This window comes from Podarcis erhardii (assembly GCF_964252035.2).
Source record: "Podarcis erhardii genome assembly, chromosome: 3".
Lineage (NCBI taxonomy): Eukaryota > Metazoa > Chordata > Lepidosauria > Squamata > Lacertidae > Podarcis > Podarcis erhardii.
In genome coordinates, this window is record NC_138507.1 from 96,408,071 (window position 1) to 96,433,326 (window position 25,256).

General features: G+C 40.1%; 1 protein-coding gene across 21 annotated transcripts in view; it reads left to right on the plus strand.

Moving 5' to 3' along the window:
- The window catches only part of ESRRG (estrogen related receptor gamma), a 478,583-nt gene that overhangs the window by 397,835 nt on the left and 55,492 nt on the right, over positions 1–25,256 (plus strand). For all 21 annotated transcript variants that reach the window (XM_081854814.1, XM_081854806.1, XM_081854810.1 and 18 more), the window contains 2 exons: positions 15,911–16,021; positions 19,383–19,544. In XM_081854814.1, coding sequence (XP_081710940.1) covers positions 15,911–16,021; positions 19,383–19,544 — 273 coding nt within the window. The remainder of the gene's footprint in view (positions 1–15,910; positions 16,022–19,382; positions 19,545–25,256) is intronic.

Genomic DNA, 25,256 nt, shown 5'->3' on the forward strand with positions numbered 1-25,256 from the left:
CTGCATGCAAAGCATTTGCTTTTCTACTGCACTATGAACTCTTCCTCACACTGTATCCTCTTCAGCAATGTGAGAAGCAATTTGTAAGAGGGAGCGTTCCATGCATTTCAAGCACATGTAAGTATGGCATTAGCTAAACCTTTCTTAGTTTGGACTACTGGCATCCAAAGGAACCCTTTCACACATTGCTAGTAGGCTTTTTAAATTTGGTCATTCAGTAGCAACAGTGCTGCCAGTGTAACAAAAAAATGGGAGACGTAAGAAATGAAGTATCTTGTAAAAGCAGTTTAGAAAGATGTTAGACAATTTGTATGCTGGAGTAGGGTTAGGTTGCAAAAAGAAGAAGCTAAAATTCCTGTTAAGAAACAAGTGTGCCTAAACAGCGGTCAGATATGAACTGTATCTTAAACCTCTCATATTCAGAATGTGAGAAAGATGTAAAACAATGAGACACTGTATCAGAAAATACTGAAACGTTAAGATGCTTGAGATCATAGATTAATAAAGAGCCAACGTTCAGACCCCTGGGCTTTCCTCACCAGATCTATCCTTATTGCCGTCTGCTTTGATTTTCCCCAATAAACATGTGCCTGACTGTTTCCCCCAGAAAACATACTGATGTTGCTTGTAAGTGACACATAATTTTGCTAGATGCAAGATGGTTTCAGGCTTGTTCTGCAGCTGCTAACTCCTTCCTCCCCTTCTCTGCTATGGGGACTATGTACTCCCCCTCTTTTTCTGTCTGTTACTGTCAGGATCCCTATCATGGTCACATACCTCCTGTAACATCACGGGGGGAAATACCATTCCGTATGTACTTCAAAGCCTATTTAAAAAGGTTGGTATCCTGTAGTCTTTTTCTGCTTGTATTCTACATCCATACAGAGCAACACAGAGTGAGCATTCTAATGAACACAAATAGGTCCAAATTTCCCCTTTGGGATCAAGCCGTTTTCTGACACAGGTAAAGCTTAAGGTTGTAGGAGAAACTTTTATATGTGGGGCCAATTTATAGCACGGGAACACACTTAAAATGAAAACCATGTGTGCCCTCAGTCCTTTTCAAGTGATGACTACTTACTGTAATAAGACATAGAGATGTCTGAGGTGTGGCACCCAAGCTTCCTGAGGGCGGGACAAACTTGTAATATGACCCTTTCTTATCTCTCATGTATGGCCTTGTCTGTTTTGAAAAATGAGATGGTTATTTAAGTTCCTTAAAGCTGTTTCCAAACAGTTGCTACTTTTGCGTGGGATTCAAACACATGCTGGCAAGTTCAGGTTACGCAATTAAAGTTGATTTGGTGCTCTTGTGAAACAAACCAGCTCTCTCTCACACCCCCACCTGACTTTTTGTGATAAGGAAAGTAATGGGAAGATGCACTGGAAAGTATAGGATAACAATTGCTTGATACAATGTCATATAATCTCCCTGCAAGCAAATCAATAAATAGCTCAATAAATAGCCAGCATTGTCTAACTTCCCTGCAACTTTGTGCAAACAAATCAGGATGAATGCTAAATAAACAGGTTGTCTAGAAGAGGCTTGGGTGTTTTGGGGTTTGGTTTTTTTGGGGGTATTTCTAGGTGCCCGGATTGCATTAACAGTCAGACATGGCAAATGAAAGGTTCTAGCCACGGAATAACGCAGAACGGTATTGGACCCAGGGGAATTAAGTGGTACAGAATACAATCAACATATGGGTCAGGGGAAAGTGTGGATGAACCCCATGTTTCTCAATGAAACAACCCAGCTTCAAACGTTGGTTTCTGGAGCTACATAACATTTACATAGTTCTAGCATAATTTATGTTAAAATAAATAGTTCAAATAGCTTGCAGCTCTGCTTTGAGGTCTTCCTCTCTGCTGCCATGAAACAGTGATTCAGAATTGACCTTAGAAAGTTAACTATGGCTATAAATGTTAATTTCATTCACATAGTATACTTAATATTTCATTCATTTAGTGTGCTTAATAAAGTTGGCCTCAGACTCAGATGAAAGCCACATCAACAGATTAGGAAACAAATATAAAGTTATGTGTGGCACATCAGATTTTTCTTTTACAATGAAATATATTTAACTGTACATGCAGAACACTTAGAAGCATACCTGAAAATCTAAACATGCACTGAACAGTCCCTGGAAAAAATACTCTAACTTACCATTTTCCTTTGTCTATATCACTGTACCTCAGCTGTTGAGTTACAGAAATAATGGCAGCATTCAGATGTAACAATAATCTGTTGTAGCGCTAAATTATGGGAGCAGGTCTGGGCTAGTAAATAAATTTATTGTTATATAAAATCATTAGTAGCAATAATAACATGTAAATAATGCATGCCCAATTGAATTGTTAGATCTAAGTGGATGTGTGTACTGGATTGTGTAGATTTGTGCATCAAAGTAGTAGACATGTGGGTCCTGCCTTTTTATTTTAGAGAGATGCAAGAATAAAACATGCAGGAAGGATTCTTCTGAATTGCTTCACTAAGAAAACCTGCTCCCGCCTTTCAGTGTTCTGGCCAATGAGCTGAAAGGAACTGGGGTGACTGGCATGCAAAGGAAGCAGTGATGTCCTGCCTCATTTCCCTCCTTTGCGTGTACTGATCAATGAAGAATTTTTTGCTCCAGTTGGCCATGGCTGCATTATTTTCCTGGCTGCATTTATGTTCCTGGCTAGTGGAGTGGTATTGATTTTCTGGCTCAAAAACAAATTGGCGGATACATGATATTTATTTTTCTGGCTTGAGAGCAAATTGGTAGGCATGTGGTATTTTTTTATTTAATTAAAATTAAATTGTATATTATTAAGATTATATAATCATAGTTATTTGCTTATTTATTTGCAAGATTTCTTTTGCACTGTTCAGCAGAGCTGCCAAGAGCAGTTTGCAAGAACAGGATAAAAAATACAAATAAAACAAAAACACCACGTTTAAAAAGTTCATTAATACATGCCAACTGTATTAAGCATTTTGCAGTTGGTCACACAAGCATGGTCTAAAGCAAAATGTATGGATACACACTACCAGATTTATATACAAAAGTCATGGTGGGGCAATATACTATTTGATGTTTCCATTCTTTTATTATGGTGTCTTTATCTCTCAACAAAAATAACCCCTTTCTATGTATCCCAAAAATTAATACACAGATGTACAGATTTTAATATATAGATATTTTGGTGAATCAAACATTGGCCCTGATCCAGTAAGGCATAATCTACATATAAAAATAAGCTTTTGCACTGTGCCTCTGACCACTAGAGTAAAACCTTCCACATCTGGCCTCCTGCGTGATCTCTTATGTTTAATCCAGGGATCTATAGGAGCAAAGAGCCAGCTGTTGCACTTGAGGACCCTCCCCCCCCCCTTGTAGAGGAACTAACTCTGTTGGTGCAGCCTTTCTCATTACAATGATGTTACCCAAGCAATTTCACAAGGATAATATTTTTTATGGATATACACACCTGCCAGCTGTCATTTAATGGGGTGGATTCATGAGAAATATTTTCAACAGGACATTGAGAAGATAGAATCAACTGAAAATGACTTTATTATGGCAAAAGTGGGAGTAGGCCTTGGGCCTTTATTGGTTGGAGTACAGCTTTTGTATTTAAAGCAAGCTTGCACAAGTCTGAGCCAAACCAGTCATATGTTGTGGCCTGCCAGTTGCTTGACAGAAGAAGAAGAAGAAACAAAAAAATTGAGGTTTGATAAGTCCGTGGTGGTGGGCCAGCACACAGTCCCCTTGGAACGGAATGCCACACACCATATAGCAGACCTGGTGTAAGGACCAGGCTTGTTCTAAACTAGCAATATATCACCTTAATTTGGTACCCTGTAGTACCAATGGGGATTGTCTCGTCCACTATTGACGATTCTGACTGGCTGTGTCCATTGCCAAAAATTTGGCTCCGTAGATTCAAAATTACTATGTTAATGGAAAGCTGCTAATATGGCAGGGTCTGACAAACAAATTCAGTAGGATCTTTCCCAAGAAGGCTTCCAGGATGAGACAATGATAATCTTCTAAGCAGAATATAAAGTGTCAGATCACTTTCAAAATTCCACGTGAAAGTATATAGATCAGTTTCAAAATTCCATGTGAAAGTATATAGATTCGGTTTTATTCATGCATTTACATACTTCCTGGATGAATAATGGTTGACAACAACAAAATGAAACCATTTATGACAGAGACAGACTGAGGCTAGGTAGGGTGAGGTGATATCATACAGGGCAACGGTGCTCCCCCCCCCCCAGGGGTTACTCAGTACAGTGGTACCTCGGGTTAAGTACGTAATTCGTTCCAGAGGTCCATTCTTAACCTGAAACTGTTCTTAACCTGAAGCACCACTTTAGCTAATGGGGCCTCCTGCTGCCGCTGCGCCGCCGGAGCACAATTTCTGTTCTCATCCTGAAGCAAAGTTCTTAACCCGAGGTACTATTTCTGGGTTAGCGGAGTCTGTAACCTGAAGCGTATGTAACCTGAAGCATATGTAACCTGAAGCGTATGTAACCCGAGGTACCACTGTACAGGCAACTATTTTTGTTGTTGTTAAAAAGTGTGGCACTTCATGATGAGTACCGGCACCTATTTTTCTAGAAAAAAGCACTGCAGGGTAATTAATGTTTGCTAGATAAATATGTACTGGGTGTGTTCTTTCTTCCCTCATCATCTGTTATCTGATATAGTTGCTTCATTTTGCTTAATGGTTGGGGTGGTTCACTTTCCCACATGTCTGAGGGGCTACAAACAATAGAGTCTCCATGTAGTAAGTACATAGTGGTTTTACATCCTGACTATATATTGTCAGGGATAGAACATTGTGACTTTATCTTAGCATCTGTCAGAGAACACATCTTGTTCTAGATGTGTCAAATGTCTGGATGCTACACTCAGTGCTTTATTCTATTTTAAAAAAATGTTTAGGGGTACTCACATTTTGACTCAAGAAAATCACCATTTTATAGTTCAAATCCTCGAAGCTACTAACATGAGTTTGACCAAACTGCGGGAGGCAGTGGAAGACAGGAGTGCCTGGCATGCTCTGTTCCATCAGGTCACGAAGAGTTGGATATGACTAAACGACTAAACGACAACAACAACAAATAGTTCAAATCAGAAAAAATAAATACAGTAAATGGACAAAAGTACAAAGATTCACAAAATGTTTAAGGGTATGCGTACCTCTACGTTTCCCCTGAAAAAAAGCACTGGCTACACTGACACACTGTCTGACATCATACCTTGAGATGTGTAGACCGTGCTGTCAGCTCTGGCTCACAGAAGATACTGCAGTTCCTGTCTGTCCATTCCACCCTCCCGGCAAGGCTGCACTCAGGCACATGTGACTTATGGCTAACAGTCAGGTGAACTTAATTTAGCACTACTGTTCCCTGGTGAAATAAATTATTATGTACTGCAGGTAGATTTTTAAAAAAGTACTACTACTATTTGGGTGGTGTTGTGTATATATTGTTTGATTAAAGCAAATGTAAACATGAGCATCTTAAGGAAGCACTTCTCACCTATTGCTGCACCAAATGCTATTGCCCATTGGGAGATTAAACCTAAATGGGAGCAGGTATTTGGCTCTTCTGCTCGCATTAATCACTTGGATCTTTGCTTTGACTTCTGGATCCCTAAATAAATCCTGAAACCTTCCAGGTTCTAAATGAAATAGTGCTTAGCTGCTTATTATTTCTGAAACTGATATTGAGATCCTGATTTCATTCTATCAGTACTTCACAGTCGGATTACTGTAATGAATTTTATTTCGATCACACCATATCTCTTGTGAGTTGCTAGTAAATGGTCCAGAACTTAACAGTTAGACTTCTTTCTTTTGAGGTGTCACTATCTTATCACTTGAATTCTTTTCACTGGAAAGCTTTACCAATGTAACTTAGAATCTAGACCTACTGGTGACCTTCAAAAGGCATCAGTTCATTTATAGGCTTCTCCCCCCCCCCTTCAAACTCATAGCTCAGATCGCTTAATTAAAACTTTGTACCAGCAAGTTTCAGAATCTCTCCCTCAGTGGTCACCCTTGCTGTCGTTTTCTCAAGGAGGTCAAACTAGGCTTCTTTTAGTTGGCTTTAAAGTTGCAGCAGTCACCTGTCCATCATTGCACCGGCAAGACCTAGGAAAACAAAAGCTTTTATGCTGAAGAAAGTAGGTGTGGTTCTCAAACTTGATTACGCATTTGACATAAATTCATAGGCACCTGATAGACCCATAGTGTAAGTGGAGGATATGCTGCTGAGCTGGCCCTTAGTAAAGGCCCATTGAGCCAAGGTACAACTCCTTCATGGGATATGATAGCATATAACCTATGCATTTGGAAATATCTGCTATAGAAGTACGGCTTTAGAACACATGTGGGTGATTGCATGTCTTCATATCCTCTCAAATTTAATACTCCATGTATGTAAAAACATACCATTTTAGCCTTCCTTCACATCATCTTTCCTAGTGCACTAATTTTCCACGGACAGGGAATTCTTTATATGGTAAAAGGTAAAGGTACCCCTGGCCGTTAGGTCCAGTCATGGACGACTCTGGGGTTGCGGCGCTCATCTTGCTCTATAGGCCGAGGGAACCGGCATTTGTCGGCAGACAGCTTCCGGCTCATGTGGCCAGCATGACTAAGCCGCTTCTGGTGAACCAGAACAGCACACGGAAACTCTGTTTACCTTCCCGCCGGAGTAGTGCCTATTTATCTACTTGCACTTTGACGTGCTTTTGAACTGCTAGGTGGGCAGGAGTTTGGACCGAGCAACGGGAGCTCACCCTGTCGCAGGGATTCATAATCATAGAATCATAGAATCATAGAGTTGGAAGAGACCACAAGGGCCATCGAGTCCAACCCCCTGCCAAGCAGGAAACACCATCAGAGCACTCCTGACATTTGGTTGTCAAGCCTCTGCTTAAAGACCTCCAAAGAAGGAGACTCCACCACACTCCTTGGCAGCAAATTCCACTGTCGAACAGCTCTTACTGTCAGGAAGTTCTTCCTAATGTTTAGGTGGAATCTTCTTTCTTGTCGTTTCGAATTGCCAACCTTCTGATCGGCAAGCCCTAGGCTCTGTGGTTTAGACCACAGCGCCACCCGCGTCCCTTCTTTATATGGAAGCACATTCTAACATATGATTGTCCTGCAAGCTGAAGCGGTACCACATGGTTGTTCTGAATGTGTAGTTTAATTGGGATGGAATCCCTGACCAATAGAGGAAGTGGATTGCGGACTTCATGTAGGTGAGTCTGTGCTGACAGTAGGGCTCTGATTGAAGGCCCAAGTGCACTCTTTCAGTCCATACAGTTTGCTTTTGATACTCCATGTATGTGCTGTTCTCTCACCAAATTGCACTACACACAGGGATTAGCATAAGGGCCTTGCTTAGCTGACTTGTGCTGTGGAGAAAGTAGCTACCTTGTTGTTGTTCCTCCATCTTCTTGACATAGGAATAGCCTGGTGGATCAGGCCAATGGACTATCTAGTCCAGCATCCTGTTCTCATAGTGGCCAACCTGTGAAAAACCAGGGAACTACTTATTTATGTAGTCTGCTGCACCTGATTGAACTTATAGTTTATAGATCTGAATATTACTGGACTAGAACTGAGAAACATTACATCTGAGTGATCCAGGTCTTGGATTTTGATTTTTATTCAGTTTTTGCAGATGCTATGTCAAGCATCCCATATACATTCCTCCAAGTCAAAACTGATTTTTGTGTCTTTTATTCACTGATGATATTTGAAAGGCTTGACCCTAAATCATTACTCCTCTTTTACTGTTAAAAGTGCTGCTTTGAAATGTGTTTTCCATTATGTATTGAATTACTTGAAGCTGAGAATTGGCTAGGAGATGACAAATTCCTTTTGTACAGTAGTCCCACAAGGCTAATGTTGCTATTCCTGCATAATGAAAAAAGTCATGTTTCAGTGCTAGAATTTAGGATTCTCTGCACCTATGCAATGCTGTATGCAAGACTTCGGGAAAGAAGGCTCCACGGGGTTTGATAAATGGTCAGCCGTGTACTGCATGCCCCTTGAGCTGGAGTATGGTCCTGAAGCATGGTCATGCTAAACCAGACCATTAGGATTGGCTTATTTACTGTTATCTGCAATGCATTTGCAACAAATAAACTGCTCTGAATTGCAGTCTCCTTTCTGCCTTTTCATACAGGATTAATTAAGATTGCTTACTTGGTGGCAAAGATCTGCTATAATTTTGGAGTCAAAGATATAATCTTGGAGTCAATGATATTTTAAACAAGCCAATCAGAAATGGTTTTGAACTTGGGAGACAATCTTAACCAGAAATGTGACCTGTTTTAATCAGAGGTTGGGGCTAAACTATAAACTTAAAATCATATTCATGCTTTCTTTGTTAGATTCAGTTAGATGCAAATTTTGGTCCTTGGTACACTCTGAATCAGCTGTTTTAAAGGCCATGAATAGTGGGTTTACTTTGATTACACTGAAGAGGTGATAATGACACTGTTCCATGTTTAATGCAACATTGTTAGATGTCCTTTCTCTTTTGTATTAAAACATTCACCTAGTCTTGAGCAGAAATAAAAGGTTCAAAGCTTGTCAGCATCAGTTTTATAGATAGCCATTGAAAATAATAATAATGAGATATTGGGTAAGGCTCAAGGGCTGCCTTGCCAGACTCATTTATTTCCATTCACCTTTTGTCTGAATTGCAGACAGAAGACATTCAATTAAAATGTGTCACCTGTTATGTGTGATCTAATTTGTATTTGTAAATGGTACAGATTAGAGCACCAAGCTTCACATGCTCCCAACTTTTTGAAACATGTGCAGAACAGCAATCTCTTTGGACTGGAAAGGTTGGGTGTGTTTGCCTGCAAGAAAATTTATTGTTTGCTTATGGTTCATGGTACTGTATTTGTATCTGGTATTAATATTTTTATTCAAATCACTTGTACACCACCCTGGAATCTGTTGAGATAAAGTGCAGTTTTACATAAAGCAAATAAGTAAATAATCTATGATAAGCTGGTCCAAGTGTGCTTATTAGATGCATTTCAGATCAAATCTATCCTTAACTAATTAGTATATGGAGTATGTGTAGACCCTGATGTACAAACGTTAGTTACCGTATTTTTTGCTCTATAACACGCACCTGACCATAACACGCACATCGTTTTTAGAGGAGGAAAACAAGGGAAAAAACATTCTGAATGAAACAGTGGATGTATCATTTTTGGGCTTCATGCTGTGGCCACAGACATGTGATCTGATGGTGAATTTGGGGTGACCCAATGCAAAAATCCTGAGAATCCCTGTGGATCCATGCTTTGTAACCACGTTTTTGCACCATTGCAGCCCCAGGCAACAGTGGGTGCGTGATTTTTTTGGTGCAGGCTGTAGCCATGGACATGCTATGTGATCTGATGTTGAATTTGGGGTGACCCAATGCAAAGATCCTGAGAATCCCTGTGGATCCATGCTTTGTAACCACATTTTTGCACCATTGCAGCCCCAGGCAACAGTGGGTGCGTGATTTTTTTGTTGCAGGCTGTAGCCATGGACATGCTATGTGATCTGATGGTGAATTTGGGGTGACCCAATGCAAAGATCCTGAAGATCCATGTGGATCTATGCTTTGTAACCACATTTTAAGTGGGGAGCGAAGGAAAAACAAAGAAGGGACATGAGAGGGGTGTGCAGAGAAGCAGCTGGCTAAGAATGCAGGAGAGGGATTTAAAGGGAGGGAGGAAAGAAAGGCAAAAGTTTCCCCCCACCCAAGCCAGCCATCTCTCTCTCTCTCTCTCTCTCTCTCTCTCTCTCTCTCCCTCTCCCTCTCCCTCTCCCTCTCCCTCTCCCTCCCTCCCCCTCTCTCTCCCCCTCCCCCTCTCTCTCCCCCTCCCCCTCTCTCTCCCTCCCCCTCCCCCCTCTCTCTCTCCCTTCCCCCCTCTCTCCCCCAGCAGCACAGAGAGGAATTCCCCTCTGCTTGCCTGGAGGGGAGGGGCTTTCCCTGCTCTTTGTTCCAGCAAACACAGCAACGAAACAGAGGAGGGTGGGCAGTAAGACCCTGAGGCAGAATGCAGGAAAGCAGCCACTTCCTCTTTTCAGGTTTCGCTTCTCCGTGCAGCGCCGCGATTTGATTTTTTGCCTGATTTTTGCCTGATTTTTCGGCTCCAGGGACCACACATTCGCTCTATAACACGCACAGACATTTCCCCTTCCTTTTTAGGAGAAAAAAATCTGCGTGTTATAGAGGGAAAAATACGGTACATTTTCTCCAGCCATGAGTAGCCATAACCTTTTGATGCAGACGTTCTGTTTCCCCCCACTATATTTCAGACACCTTGGCCTGGATCCAGAGAGCTGCTTAAACTTACTCAAGGCTCTTGTGCTGGCTTTTATCTTACTTTTCATTGAACAGCTGATCCCCATGCTGTATCACAAACTACTTTAGAAACTCCTCTCACTTTCAATAGTAATTTGCCATGGGTGTGAGGTGGGTGGGGAAGAACTTGATGCTAGTTCTAAAGTTCTTTGGATCCTGGCCATTATTATTTTCCTGTTATAAATATATTAGGCATCTAGTTGGCCACTGGGAGAACAGGATGCTGGACTAATTGGGTCATTGGGTCATTGGCAGGCTTTTTTGTGTTCTTACGTTCTTTCTTTGAACTATCAATTGCATTCCTTATATACAAGTGTAAGCTGAAGACAAGAGAGTCGGTGCTTTTTAAGGTTTCCTATGCTATACTCAGTAATATGCTTCAGATTGCAGATAGCTATCAGGAGACAAAAACTGACTTCCCTTGCTAATTGTTAATTCAGCAGTAGAGCAGGAAAGCTTTAATGTGAGCCATAGCTTTTATCTTTTTTGATGACTTAGGATTCTGTTTTTTTTAAAAAAAGCCTGGCTAATGGACTTGCATTTTGCATCTCTAGATTACTTTTTTTCTGTATTGTGACTACCAATGTACAACTGAATAATTTCAGACCTATTTAGCATGGCCAACAGGCTCCTGTAAATTTAAAAGTCCATGTTTTTGTTTTTCTTCACACAGTTTTTTTCTAGTGTGAATTGCAGTGTTGTAAGTACGGTAGGTAATAAAACCAGGGTGTAACTTGATTTTTATATAAGCAACTGTTTTTCCTTCTGTGGAATTAAGATCTAATTTGTGTGGACCCAATACAATAATCCACCTGAGCCGTGCAGATTACGAAATAATGCTGCATAGTTTGTTATCCAAATAAGATTGAAAAAAGTTGCCTCATTTAGATAAATGTATGTTTATTCAACCTGCTTGGCATTCTTGTAAATATATACAACATGTGGGTCTTAGTGTGTTTACATTACCCATTTATAGTACTGTACAATGAAGTTGCGTGTCCTCTGATACATTTCACAGCTTTACACACACACACACACACACACACACACACACACACACCGTAGTTCACATCAGCACAGCTTCGTTAGTACAGTGGGTTAAGTACTTAATTTGTTCCGGAGATCCTTACTTAACCTGAAACTGTTCTTAACCTGAAGCACCACTTTAACTAATGGGGCCTCCTGCTGCCATTGCGCCGCTGGAGCACGATTTCTGTTCTCATCCTGAAGCAAAGTTCTTAACCTGAAGCACTATTTCTGTAACCTGAAGCGTGTGTAACCTGAAGCGTATGTAACCCGAGGTACCACTGTATCAAGTTCGTCACTATTGAGCAACATTGACACACCCTTTTGGATATGCTTCTGGTGTTACCTAGAGAGGAAGAATATTTATGTTTGAAACGCCTTGGGAAATATGCAAACTGCCTTATCAATAAAACTGTCTTGTACCCATTTCTTTGAGTAATGGATCAGGTTTACAGTCTAGTTTGCATCTTTGTCACTGGAGGCCCAAGTGGCCTCTGTGGGATGGAATGTCTTTCATCAGCTAAAGCTGGTGCACCAGCTGTGCCTTCTGTGAACAGCGAGGCAATTCATGCTCCCTTAACATCAAGGATTGACTAATTTAATACATCATCTGTGGGGCTACTTTGGAAGAGGGCTCCAGAAACTGAAGTTAGTTCAGAATAGAACCACTAGGCTACTGTTTGGGACTGGACACCGCAACAGTACTTAATAGAGCTGCATTGGTCTGCAGCCCATTTTCGAGTCCAATCCAAAGAGCTGGTGCTTATCTATAAAGCCCTACATTATTTTATATTCAAAGCCATACACTGCTTGATGCCTAGGTTTTGTTGCTGGCATCCATCTGTCTCAGGAGAGTATGCCTTCAGGTATAAAGTCAAACTGTTGGAGAGCTACAGGGCTTGCTGTGGCTGTAGAGACCAGTACAGGAGAGACATGCTTTATTGCAGGTGGGATAGATAAAGGCGTCCAGTATTGCTGCTACAGGTGCACCATGGAGTTTCTTCCCTCTGTGTTCCTTTCAGCAGACATTCTTCCTCTGGTCACTGCTGTGGATACACAACCTGTCTGTCTTCTGAAAAGGATTTCCATATGGTGGGGTTAATGTTGCAAGCCTTCATGTCATGTTTGTGGATGCAGAGTTAGTCTGCCAGCAGGCCTAGTGCCTGCAGCCAGCTTCCATAGAGCACATCCTTGGGGATCCTGCCATCTTCCATTCTGTGGACATGATGAAGCCAGAGTAGACATCACTGAGACAGAAGTGACAACATGCTGGGAATGTGAGTTTGGGAGAGCACACCTTGATTTGAAATGCTGTCCAGCCATGTGACGTCAAAAATCTTCCTGACACAGCGCATATAGAAGGCATTGAGGCATCACTTTTGGTGGGTGTAAGTTGCCCATGACTCACTTCCATAGAGCAGTGTGCTCAGCACACAAGTCTGGTAGACCCTCATATTGGTATTGGGTGTTATCATCACATTCTACCCTACCCTTTTGGAAAGGTGAGACAAGCTATTGCCACAGCGGCCTTGTCAATATGATTCTCTCTCTCAGTGTCAATGGAAAATTTGCTAGTTATGATAGAGCCTGGGTAGACAGAATTGTCTACCACCTCAAGTGAGTGGTCATCAGTGCTGATGCATGGAATGCTATTGACATCCTGACCCTTTTCTTGCGGGGGATTCTATTCGGAATAAGGGAATTTCCCTTAAAAAACGGGAAACGGTGACAGCTATGGATATTGGTCTTCATCAGGCTGATGGTGAGGCCGAACTCCATGGAGGATTGGGCAAAACATTTGATGAGTCTATGTAGAGCTTCCTCAGAGTGTGCTGTCAAGGCTGTGTTATCTGCAAACAACATCTCATGGACCCCCATCACTCCTTACATGGATGTACATACCGTCTTCAGTTGAACTGAAGGCATGCGAGAGCAACAGGGATTAAAATAGGCCAACGAGAGTTTGAGCAAGAACACATTGCTGCTTCACGCTGCTTTTTGTATGGAAGGCGTCTGAGGAGACCCATCTTCCTGGGCAGTGGTGTGCATGTCCTCATGGGAGGACATGATCATGTTGTGATGGGCATTCCATCTTGTGGAACAGTGTGAAGAGTCCTTTTCGGCTGATGAGGTCAAAGGCCTTCACCAGGCCTATGAAGGCAATCTACAAGGAGGGCCTCTGCTCTTGGCATTTCTCTTGCAGTTGGCGCAGTGAGAAAATCATGTTGACTGTTGACCTCTGAGCTCTAAAACCACATTGCGACCCAGGATAGACCCTGTCAGCAAGTGACTGCAGTCTGTTGAGAACAACAAGGTGCAGTGCTAAGCATGGTGATCCCATGGTAGTTGTTAGAATAATCACAGTCACCTTATAGAGGCTCCAAATGCTGAGGTTGTGCATATCTTGTGGCATGGATCCTTTTTCCCAACACTGCAAGAGAAGGCCGTAGACGTGTGTCATGAGGGAGGAATTGAGGCAAGCTTTCAGTACTGTTGGGATTCTGTCCTGTCCTGGGGCTTAACCACATGCCTGAAAGATGATGGCATTTTTCAGCTCATCAAGGGAGGGAGGAATACCCAGTTCTTCCAAGACAGGCAGAATCTGGATGCTGTCAATTGCTGTGTTGGAGACCATGTTTTCCAGGGAGTACAGCTCTTGCTAGTGTTCTGCCCATTGCTTCATCTGCTTGCTGCAGTCTATAAAGCTCTCTCAAGACAAGGTTTTCAGCAGTGCAGTTTTCCTGACTGTTGGTCCTTTTTCAGAAATGAGTATAGCCACAAGGCAGAAAAAGTTTAAGTTCAGACTTTTCTTTCTCCTAGATGAGCTATCTTCACTGGTTAATGAGCACCATCTGCCCCTCATTTCCTCTATAGCACCTGCAGAAAAAAAGCCTTCCTGGCCATTGGACTCACTATTAGTCTCATCTGCTCAATCTGCTGGAGCCTGTCTTTGCATGCAGGGGATAGGCAAGTCCCTAATTCACCAAGGGTTTAAGTGCTATTGGGTACTCTCACCTTGTTTAGTCGGCCAGTCAAAGCTGTTTCCTGGGACGTGGCCACTGTCATATGCTGATAGCTTCTAGGTGCCACAGGTGAGGGCTGAGTGCATTGTGGGGACCAGGGTGAATGAGCTACCCAGATCATCTCCTTTCAGCCATCACGCTGTGAAGATCCCTCGACCTCTGGTGCGACATAAATCAGTGACCCAAGTCTGCTGACATGGGCACACTTTACTTAGCAGAGCAAACTGCGCAATGAAAGAGGCTTGAGGCTTGTGGAGACATACTAACAAACTACGGATTTATTAAACATAAATCAGGACAAAGAAACATGTCTCTCTTTTCCATCTCTTCTGAGAGAGAGAAAAGCAAAAGCAAAAGAACACTGCGGAAGTTCTGGAATGTAAACAGACATGTGACATGTAACAGTTCCATGTCTGTAACTAAAGGCGGAATGGAAAATTCCCAAAAGGGAGCACAACATGTCTTCCAAAAGAGGTACTGCTCCTCCCTTAATACTCCATACACCAAGATATCCCCTACCCCCCAGCCCATGTGCTGAGATCATTGGTGAAGGCTGTCCTTTAGGTGTCCAACATCTGACCGTCTTCCAAAAGAGGTACTGCTCCTCCCTTAATACTGCATACACCAAGATATCCCCTACCCCCCAGCCCATGTGCTGAGATCATTGGTGAAGGCTGTCCTTTAGGTGTCCAACATCTGACCTGAAGCGAGGAAGAGAACATTTTCAGTGATGGCACCCTGGTTATTGGGCTTCCTAACTAGGGAGGCTTGCCTGGCACCCACTCTGTTATCTTTTTGGTGTCGGATAAATATTTTTTAAAATGCTTACAGGCTTTAAAGTTCTGCCTGTTAATTTTAACTGCTGCTTCATTGCTGGTTTTATTGTGATTGTTTTGTTTTGCTGTATTGCACTGATTTTTTTGCTGATTTCATGGTAAGAATGGTCCTGTGAATATAAGTGGGGCTTGCAACAAAATGTTGCAGTGTGAAGTGTTTGTTGCTTAGTGTTCTAAAAAATTAGCCATGCACTCCTGCGGGACACATTGTTCCATTTCTGCTTCCACCTTGCTTTCTGTGACACACCATTCTAGCCAGCATTTTATGATCACTGAACACACACATTCTGCATCGAGTCCTCTCTTTCTTAGCACCCCATTTCCAGATTTTTGTACTTCTAGAAATACCGGGGCTTCCCCAACATACTGATTTGATATGGGTAGTGCTGTTTTACCTGTATAAATGTAAGCACTTATGCCTCAATACCAGAAATAGCAGGAATATTTCCTAATACTTTTGAACTTGTGTAAAGCTGAAGTTGTTGAATTTTATGCTGTGCCCATTTCTTTCACTTCTTTCAATTTCAAACAATCTTGAACTTTTACTGTTTTATTGGAAAGTTTCATCATTCCATAAGATATTTTCTTCCAAATGTTTTAAACACACCTTTCTTTTTTTGTCTCACCTTCAGGAGTGCGCCTAGACAGAGTACGTGGAGGTCGTCAGAAGTACAAGCGCAGAATAGATGCAGAAAACAGCCCATACCTGAATCCTCAGCTAGTTCAGCCAGCCAAAAAGCCATGTAAGTAAATCAGTTGGTGGTTTTTTCCTTGGTATGTATACATGAGGCTGCACCCCAGTAAAGCAAGAAGCATCCAAAACGAATCATATGCATTATGTTCCTTATCAATGATGATTTTGTAAACTATTCATATCATCCGTATCCTTTCTCTGAAGAGTCAAGAAAAGACTCTTTTAAGGGTGAGAGCTTGCTAATGCACAATTTATGCAGTGCAAATTTTACATTTACAGGTGATCTTTATTTTCAGTGGTACATAAAACAGCTCATGCTGTGATCATTAGTTCATTGAAGCTTCTAGTCTCAGATTTTACAAGAAAGTGATTTTTGCAGTTTTCACTAACTAAATGAGTTTGACTGCTCAACCTCCCAATGAAAATACATTAGGAGCCTCATTAATTTATAGCAATAGAAGGCTGACACACTACTAGTATTAGATTAAAGCAGGAAAGTGCTACACCTACAACATGCATAGGAAGGGTGTTAATGTTCTCATATGCAGCTGATATTAAAAGAAAGAACAAGATACAGTTTGATAAGCTAAAGGCTTATAAAGCCATTTGTACAAATCATGCAGAAGCTGTTAATTCTCGAAGAAACAAGTTGGGTAGTCTACAAAAACAAGAATTAGCAGCTAACAGCACTTGTGAATTCTTTTGTATGTCACTTTCAAAATAGCTGTTTTGGTGTCTAAGCAGTGGCAGAAGCCTCCAGGCTACAAGAGCCTTCACTTTGGACAAGAGTAATAAAAGGCTCCAAGGATTACCCTGATGGCACTTACCTGCTTGTGTATTAAAGAAAAAGCAGTATGTTGTTTTTCACCTCCCATTCCCCAGTAGGGGACACTACTGTGTGCATTACGCATGAGCATATGGAGACCTGGAAAGCAAATAAACAGAGTTTGAACTGTAAGCAAAAGGGCATTTTAGCTATGTCAAAGGGAAAAGAAACCAGTTTTACATAAAATTAAAGCTTAAGTGAACATATGGCATCGTTTCCTTTTGCCTTTCCAAAAAACATTATGCTGATTATACCTTCAATTGTCCAATCTGGCATCTTCCACACAGTCTGGATAAGCTGTTCCACCACTCTGTAAATACAATCTAGGGTTGCATTAAGCAGATTTTGCGCATTATAATAAAAACTTTCTGATAATACAATAAAATTCAATAAACTCTAATGCTTAATTTCATTAGAGGTTTAGATTTTCTGGATGCACAGATTGCCAGCTTTTCATTTGTTTTATATTGTGCCATTGAGTTCAATTGCTGACAGCTCGGCACATGCACTCACAATTAAGCCTTTTTATCACAGACATAGGTTAATGTGTCCCAGCTGAAATAGTGAAGAATTGGAAGGGTGCAATCCACCAGTAAGCCATCTTGGGAATGCCCCATTAAAATGAACAGGCACTGTACAAGAATACTACTCTGCTCTTTCACAGCTCCCATTCACTTCAAAGGGAACTATGTAGTATAACTTTTCAGTGAATTGACTTCCCTGTGCCTAGCCAAAATCACTGAGATATTACACAACATGCAAGAATTTAATGAAACACATTTTAGTGGATTCTATTGCTCACGATAAACTAGCTTCCGGTCCTCACATGCAATCCTTTATTTAGATATTTATTGAATGGCTCCCTGATCATTTTTCTTAGTTCATCCTGTAAGAAACACATATAGCATAACTTCTTTTTGGTTCTTTTGCATCCATCCCAGCAAGTGTCAAGAGTGAAACAGTGAAATCACTTTGACTAAAGAAGTAGCCAGGGAGATTTTCTGGGTTCTGACAGATAGTCTGAGCACAACAAAGGCAGTGGAATGAAAATTGGGTTTTATTGATTCTAATTAGGGAAACGTTAAATAAGATTTACCTAGGAACCATGCTTGTGGCTATTCTAACTGATGAGGCTTCCTGAGCACATTCAGAATGCCCCTGGATTTGTACTTTCAATACTGACAATGCTTTCCCCCCATAGCGAAATAATAGAGATTAGGAAATGTTCACAACACACATTTTTTTATTATTATTTCCTTTCTTTTCACCACAACCCAGTGGTCTGCCTACAGGTCTTGTCATGTTGTCAGAACAATGGGTATGAAAACTCTGTGAACCTTAAATTAAACTGTACAGCATCCTGAATCACTGCACAAAGGGAAATGTTTAAGGGAAAAATAGAAAATATTTCATTTTCTACCACCCCATCCCTAAATATGCTGCTCTCATCCATGCTTTTTTAAAAATAATTAACTTGGTGAGTCTTTGGCACTTCAACAAATTTGTTAAAATAGTTACTATATTTCAAAATCCAAGCAACTCACGTCTCCTCTGTCTGCATACATTTTATTACTAATACTAGACAAACCTTGGACTTAAAGAAAAGAAATATTTAAGAAAAGTTGTGAAAATATTTACTTGCTTGTTTGGTAATTTTGTTATAGGAAGCAACCATGGGTAATAAAACAGTGAATTAATGGAGGAGTGTGAGTGTGTGTCTGTGTCTGTGTGTCTGTGTGTATGTGTGCACGTGCACTGCAGCCAACAGTTTGACATCATCACTGAAAACTGTTTATCAAGAAATACTAAAACTGCTTTAGTATTTCTAAAGATGAGATAAATAATACCCATTAATTAGTCTGAGAATAGTAGAATGTTGGGGGGATTTTGTTTGTTGGTGTAGCTTTAGTAGTTCTTATGAAACAATGAGCATATGACTAGGCCTGTTGCTAAGTACTGTAATACCAGATCAGCTTTTGAATTTCCCTCCTCTGTGATTTGAATACATAATCTACATTAACTAGAATGGTCAAACAGTTTAAACAATCTCTGTTCCAGCCTCTGTCCCACATCAACTTTCAGTCTAAGAGACAGAAATAGATAAGAACTCCCGGATAAATTATACAATAGAACATTTAAAGAAAAATCTTAGAATGAATTTCCTCAGGTTTTATAGCCATTGAATGCAGTTTCTGAAAACACCTGAACACTAAGTGACAATTTGAACCTTGGTTTCTCCCACCCTATACTTCACAACCTCACACTGGGTCTCATGAGTGGTATATATAGATTTATATGTTCACACCTGATCCCATTGAAGTAAATAACATTCCCACCCATTCTGGTAGATAGGGGCTATATCCCCAGACTAGCAGTGACATAGCAAATGTTATACAGCCCAAAACTTAATATTTGTTGATAGCTCAGTTGGTAGAGCATGAGACTCATGATCTCAGGGTTGTGGGTTCGAGCTTCATGTTGGGTGAAAGATTCCTGTGTTGCAGGGAGCTGAACTAGATTCTTAAGTGGAGTCATGGAAAATACAGTGATTAGTATTAACATATGTTCTGATCTATATTCACAGATAACAAGATTGTCTCTCATTTGCTGGTGGCTGAACCAGAGAAGATCTATGCCATGCCCGACCCCACTGTGCCAGACAGTGACATCAAGGCCCTCACCACTCTTTGTGACCTGGCAGACAGAGAGCTGGTGGTCATCATTGGATGGGCTAAACATATTCCAGGTACAGACTCTATAAACAAGTATATCTTATGAGATTTCTATCTGTTAAAAACCATTACATAAAAGGTTAAATAAGAAAATAATACATTTAGGACATTAAATGCGGGGACCACAAGGTAATAATGACTAGTTATGCCGCCTTTCCTTTAAACTAGCATTATATTCTGGGCCCACCTTGGTCCCTGTGAATTGCACCCCTGGAGGCAGGGTTTTATTTCTTCTGGTTCTACCTTAGCAAAGCATGTAGGTTAAAGTCCTTTGTGACATGCACATCCAAAGGAGTCTTAATGGTCATAAAGCACTTGTGTGAAAACTGTGTTGGTTTAATATTTCCACATGCTGCCCACATTCCACAGAAAATAAACAAGAGAATTTTGTCTTTTGCTTATACGTCTTGCCTCAGGCAACAGTAACTGGAAATAACATTTTGGAAGGAGTCTCTACATATCAAACAAGCTTTCTTTGGGTTCAGTGAAATTGTGCCTTCCACCACACGCGCACCTTCCCACACCTACCCCATTTCACTTGGTTTGAATTTGTGTTGGCACACCTGTGTCCTAAAGCAGCTGACACTGTAGGCAGCCATGAACCATGAGTACAGGTATACTTTAATGTCTGCAGACAACATAACAGTTCTAGATTACATGACCAGTATGATCTGCAACCAGTGCTTTGATTTTTTCAAATAAATATTTAGCACTTCCTCCTTTAACAACCTTCCTTGTCTTCAGGGTTGGCCCAATACATCTTGCTACCAGGAGTGAAGCAGCAATTTATTTATTTATTGTGTTCATATCCCACCTTTTTGGCCAAGGAGCTCAAGGTGGCACACATGGTCCTCCTCCTCCTTCTATAATCTCTGTAGCAACCTAGGAGATGATTTGTGACACCATGATCAGCTCCTTGGTTTGAGGAACTGAAGGCTATTCTCCACAGGCTGTTGGATTGGGCATTCAGACGAGAAATACGCACAGTGCCTGCTTATTTGGCATTGTTACTCACTTTGCTAAGAATATGTGCACAGATGCTTCCCTCCACCCCCCTCCAGTGTGTGGATAGGCCTAACTGTTTCAGAGTAGCCACATGAGTTGTGAAGATTTCAAGAGGATTTGACAAAGAACATAAAATAGCTTCTGAGACTTCTTTTTTTTTTTACTGCTCTCCTTAATGCTAGCTTAACACTTTGGATCAGGCACTGTCTCTTCCAGTGAATTTGAACAATGCAAGGCACAATCCTGAATGATTCTAATTACTTCTCAAAACCAAATAATAAACAACTATCAATACACATCTAAATCATAATTTGCTTAGAAAGGAGGACAGTAACACACGTTCTGAAGCACTCCGCATTTTCTTCACAGAAGAAATTTAGTTGTTCAGAGTTTGCATCACAAATGGCTTATAAACGAGCTTTTGAATCATGAGCAATGTTTTTCTGGTACAGTTAACTTATTTCTGTCTCCTTAAACTAGTTTGTCTTTATGCTTTGAATGCTACAGTAATTTCTTTAATCAAATTGATGGAAGTCCCTTTCCCAGCCCACACTGAAACCAATTTATTGGTCATGATACGCCAGCTATGTTACTAACAGTCGTAACGAACTGTCAGGCAATATCGCAGTGAAGCTAATTTGAAGTCATTAGGTGTGCAGCGTTCAGGCAACAATTTGTTACAGTGGTTAGGAACACAGCTGACATTTCTGAATGGCTTTGTTCAGAGCAGGTCTAGATGAGCCCAAGCAAATTGTAAACTAATTTAAACATCACTCTGTATTATACTAGCTACTTTGTCTTACACTGGTTGCTAATAAAGCACCCCAGATTAAGTCAAAGCTAGTTAAATAGGTGAGTTTGAGTTTCATCTCTGGACAATGCCTACATCAGTCTTACCAATATGGGGGCATTTGCCCTAGAAGTCGGTCAATAACGCATCATGGAGATTGCCAAATATATTTTATCAGTTTTATTTGTGTTGTGAATACATGACATAGGTTTGCTTGTGGGTATGGAAGAAACCAGGCAATCTAGAGGGAGAGAAAACAATGGTTCAGTGCCTGCAGTTAGCAGGGAAAGCTGTTGGATGCTTAAAGACTGGCATTTTAAATTACAGACCAGGAATCTGAACCAATTGTGAGCTATTGAGGAATACTTCAACAGCAGGCCCATGGTCAGAGGCAAATTCAAAACCCGGCTTATGGTGGTATATTAAACCTATTAGCTAAATATACATACTGGTGTTCACTTGGCTAGAAGGAGATAAGAGATTGAATTGAGTACAGAACCTTCTGGTAGCCCTTTTTGAATGCAAAGTTTGTTAAAATTTTCACTTATTGGTTGGACGTAAGTCACCAAAATACTGAATGCATAAGGGCAAGATGCAAAAACTGGTGCTCTCAACTTCAATTTTTAATGATGTAGAATTTGAGTATCTACATTTTAACTTTATTTATGTATTTTATTGAAACTTTGAGTACCAGCATATTTTTATTGCATACATTGCATTGCATACATTGCCATTGTGGGAGATCTTGTAACCAAGAGGCAGGATACATATTTTCTAAATTAATAAAATAAATATAGATAATATTTTTTAAAAAAACATAGTATAGTTATTATTTATTTATCTTAATGTCCATTATGGAGTCATTTAAGCAAATGTAGACGTGATCATTTCAGAATAATTCTCCAGGTTATTACAAATAAAATAAAATTAGTTCCAACCATCTTATTATTCAGGAAAAGGATAACTTTGCCAAATGTGTGCATCTTCACCTCCTTTAATGCTTTAATGACAGCTTTCCATTTTCCCTTTCTATCTATGTATTGGTACTGAAAAGTAGAAGAGGGCAGTACTGCTAGAGCAATTTATGTTAATGGCAGTCATCATGTTTGACTTTGCAATCATGGCTCTCCTATAGTTCCTTAAACTTAGTTTCTAAAGGTATAGAATTTTTAACACATGGTTCTATACATGTCTATTCAAAAGTGAGTCCCATTGAGTTCAGTGGAGCTGACACCCAGATAAATGGGTATAGGATTGCAACCTAAGGAGATTTTTCTGAGCATAATTTGGAACCAGTAAATGTCCAAAGCATATTAGAAGCATATTCAATTTGTTGTTTTATCTAAAAATTGATCAATTTTCTCATGCAGATAAATTTAATTTTACAGCTAATCAAGAAAATTTGATTTTTTTAAAAAAAAAATAGAAGAAACACTTCTTTATTCTGTATTCTGTCACCATTTCCTCTCATTTCTTAATTTTGGAGTAATTTCTTAAAATTTTGCATCAATCCCTTGAATGATTATCATTTTTTTGGTGCCCACTTAAATTCCATTAATACTACCGTGCTGCTCTAGCTTTTTTCTAGTGAACAAAAAGATACAGAACTGAGCAGAAACATACCTTTTCCAGAAAGGAAACACACACACACCTTTATATATGGATTGAAAGGCTTTATCAGTAAATAGAATTAGTCTACTTGCATTAATAAATCAAACAAATGAAAAGTGTTGTTGTGAAACATGACCGCATCTTATCTGTAGAAGAAAATGATCACAATGGTATTAGGAAATTCTTGACTTTAGTTACAGGAGCGTAAAGGCACAAGAACAGATGATGGTGCCCTAATAGCCCTTTTTAAGAATGACAGGGCCCCACCATTAGCATCCTTTTATATCCTTGGAAATTGCTCATGCCTCGCTTTTCTGGTTCCTATCTGCCTGACTCTTTTTTATTTCTCTTTCAATTTCATCCGCGCTCGGATAAGCGCATGCTAACACAATATGATTGAGCTGTAAAATGGAACGCTGTCGCCTCTAATCTCTTTTATGTAGATATGGAGGTTCTTCCACACTCCACTTCATTCTTTCTCCATTGTTGGCCTTTATAGAATGGGTTGCCGAGTAATGGAAGCTCACACTGTCAAATATTAGAGCTAGGTTTCACAGGGTGTGATAAGAAGATTATCAGCCTAGCAGTCAGATCTATTGTTGTTCTTTGTGTCAGATTAAAATATTCCTATGTACTGTAACTTTGTTAGTAAAATACTACAGGTATTTAGGAAGGCTGTGTTGTTTCCAATGAGACAATGCTTACATTAGTAGATAAATCTGTGAGTAAGATGTACAGAGCCTAACTTAGATACTGAAAGCGTATGTTAGTTTTATTGTGTGTTGCGTTTTGAACATGGTAAGTTTTGCTTTCGGTCATCTTAAAAGTATAAAGCCCATTTTTTTCCATGAGATGAGATTCTGCTGATGTCTGACCACATTTTCAAAGTCACTTAGGCATTGTTTCTGTAATGCAACTGTCTCATTGGCATTCTGCAAAAATGCGCAATGCTCTCCTTTTACTAAGTGGAAGCAGGAAACATTAAGCTCTTTAAATGTGCATAACAGGAAGCTTAAGAGACAAAATGTTCTCTGTCGTTTTTTGCAGACACAAAACTCATCAAGTTAGACCAAAGTCCTTGCAATGTTTTACACTTAAAATTAATTTTAATTTGTACAAAAACATTGAATCTGGATTATTCTTCCAAAAAACAAAACAAAAAACCCACCTTTTTATGTTGTAAAATAAAACCAATTGCCATCAAGTGCTTTCAGATGTACCTATTATGCAATTATTACTTGTCTAGCATTGCCTGCTGGTACATTTAGGTTGCCCAAAGAGGTACTAGATATATAGAGAGGGACTTATAATTAATTGAAAGACAGCAAGCACTTTTGAGACATAAAGTTGAAAAATAAGTTGTACAAAGTATTGTGGCATTTTAAAGATGTGGAAATTTGCATTGCATATCTTAAAATCTGACATACTAGGTACAGTGAGTTTCATTTGTGTACCTGCAAGGAAGCAGGTAAGCTATCTTGAAAGAACATATTTGTATGCTTGTGACCCCACAAAAGAGAAGTTCTAGAGGGTCACCTGGAAAACGCATCAGGGAGAAAATAAGATTGTAGTTGGGAGTGTTCCTTAGAACATTGGGAGGAAGTTTTCATCCGTTTGCTGATGTGAACACGGTGGTGGATTAGATGAGGGCCAATAAGCTGTATTTAAATGTTGTTGTTATTTCATAAAATTCGTACGCCACTTGATTGTAAAAACAAACAAACCTCAAAGTGGTTCACAAAAAGATGAAACAAGAAAATTTTCAAGAAAAGATTCACAACAATAGTTTAAAACATACAAAAAGTTAAAATACTAAAACAGGTTAAAATACACATCAACTTTCTAAGCCTCTGGGTATGTTTTTAGCAGGTGCCAAAAAGAATGCATTGAAGGCTCCTGCTTGATCTCACTAGGCAGGGAAGATGGAGGCTCTTTGGTTTTGGTTGTTAAAATAGCCAAGTTGTTCTGGATGGAGTCACACTCCCTCTGACGGAGCAGCTACGTAGTTTGGGGATATTCCTAGATTAAGGTGACCAGATTTTTTTCAATGAATCCGGGGACACTTTAAACAAACAAACCAACAAATAAACCAACACACAGATACAGAAGATGATAGATAGATAGATAGATAGATAGATAGATAGATAGATAGATCTATCTCTGTGTGGTATATATAGATTTTTTTTAAAAAAAGAGAGAGAGAAATGGTTATTTAAAAAAAGAAGAAGTAATATCTTCTCTTCTGTAGTCTCCTCTGTTGTGCGGCCTTCCTTTCTTGGTGCGCTAACCATGCTTCCCACCCTCTCCCTCCTTGCACTGA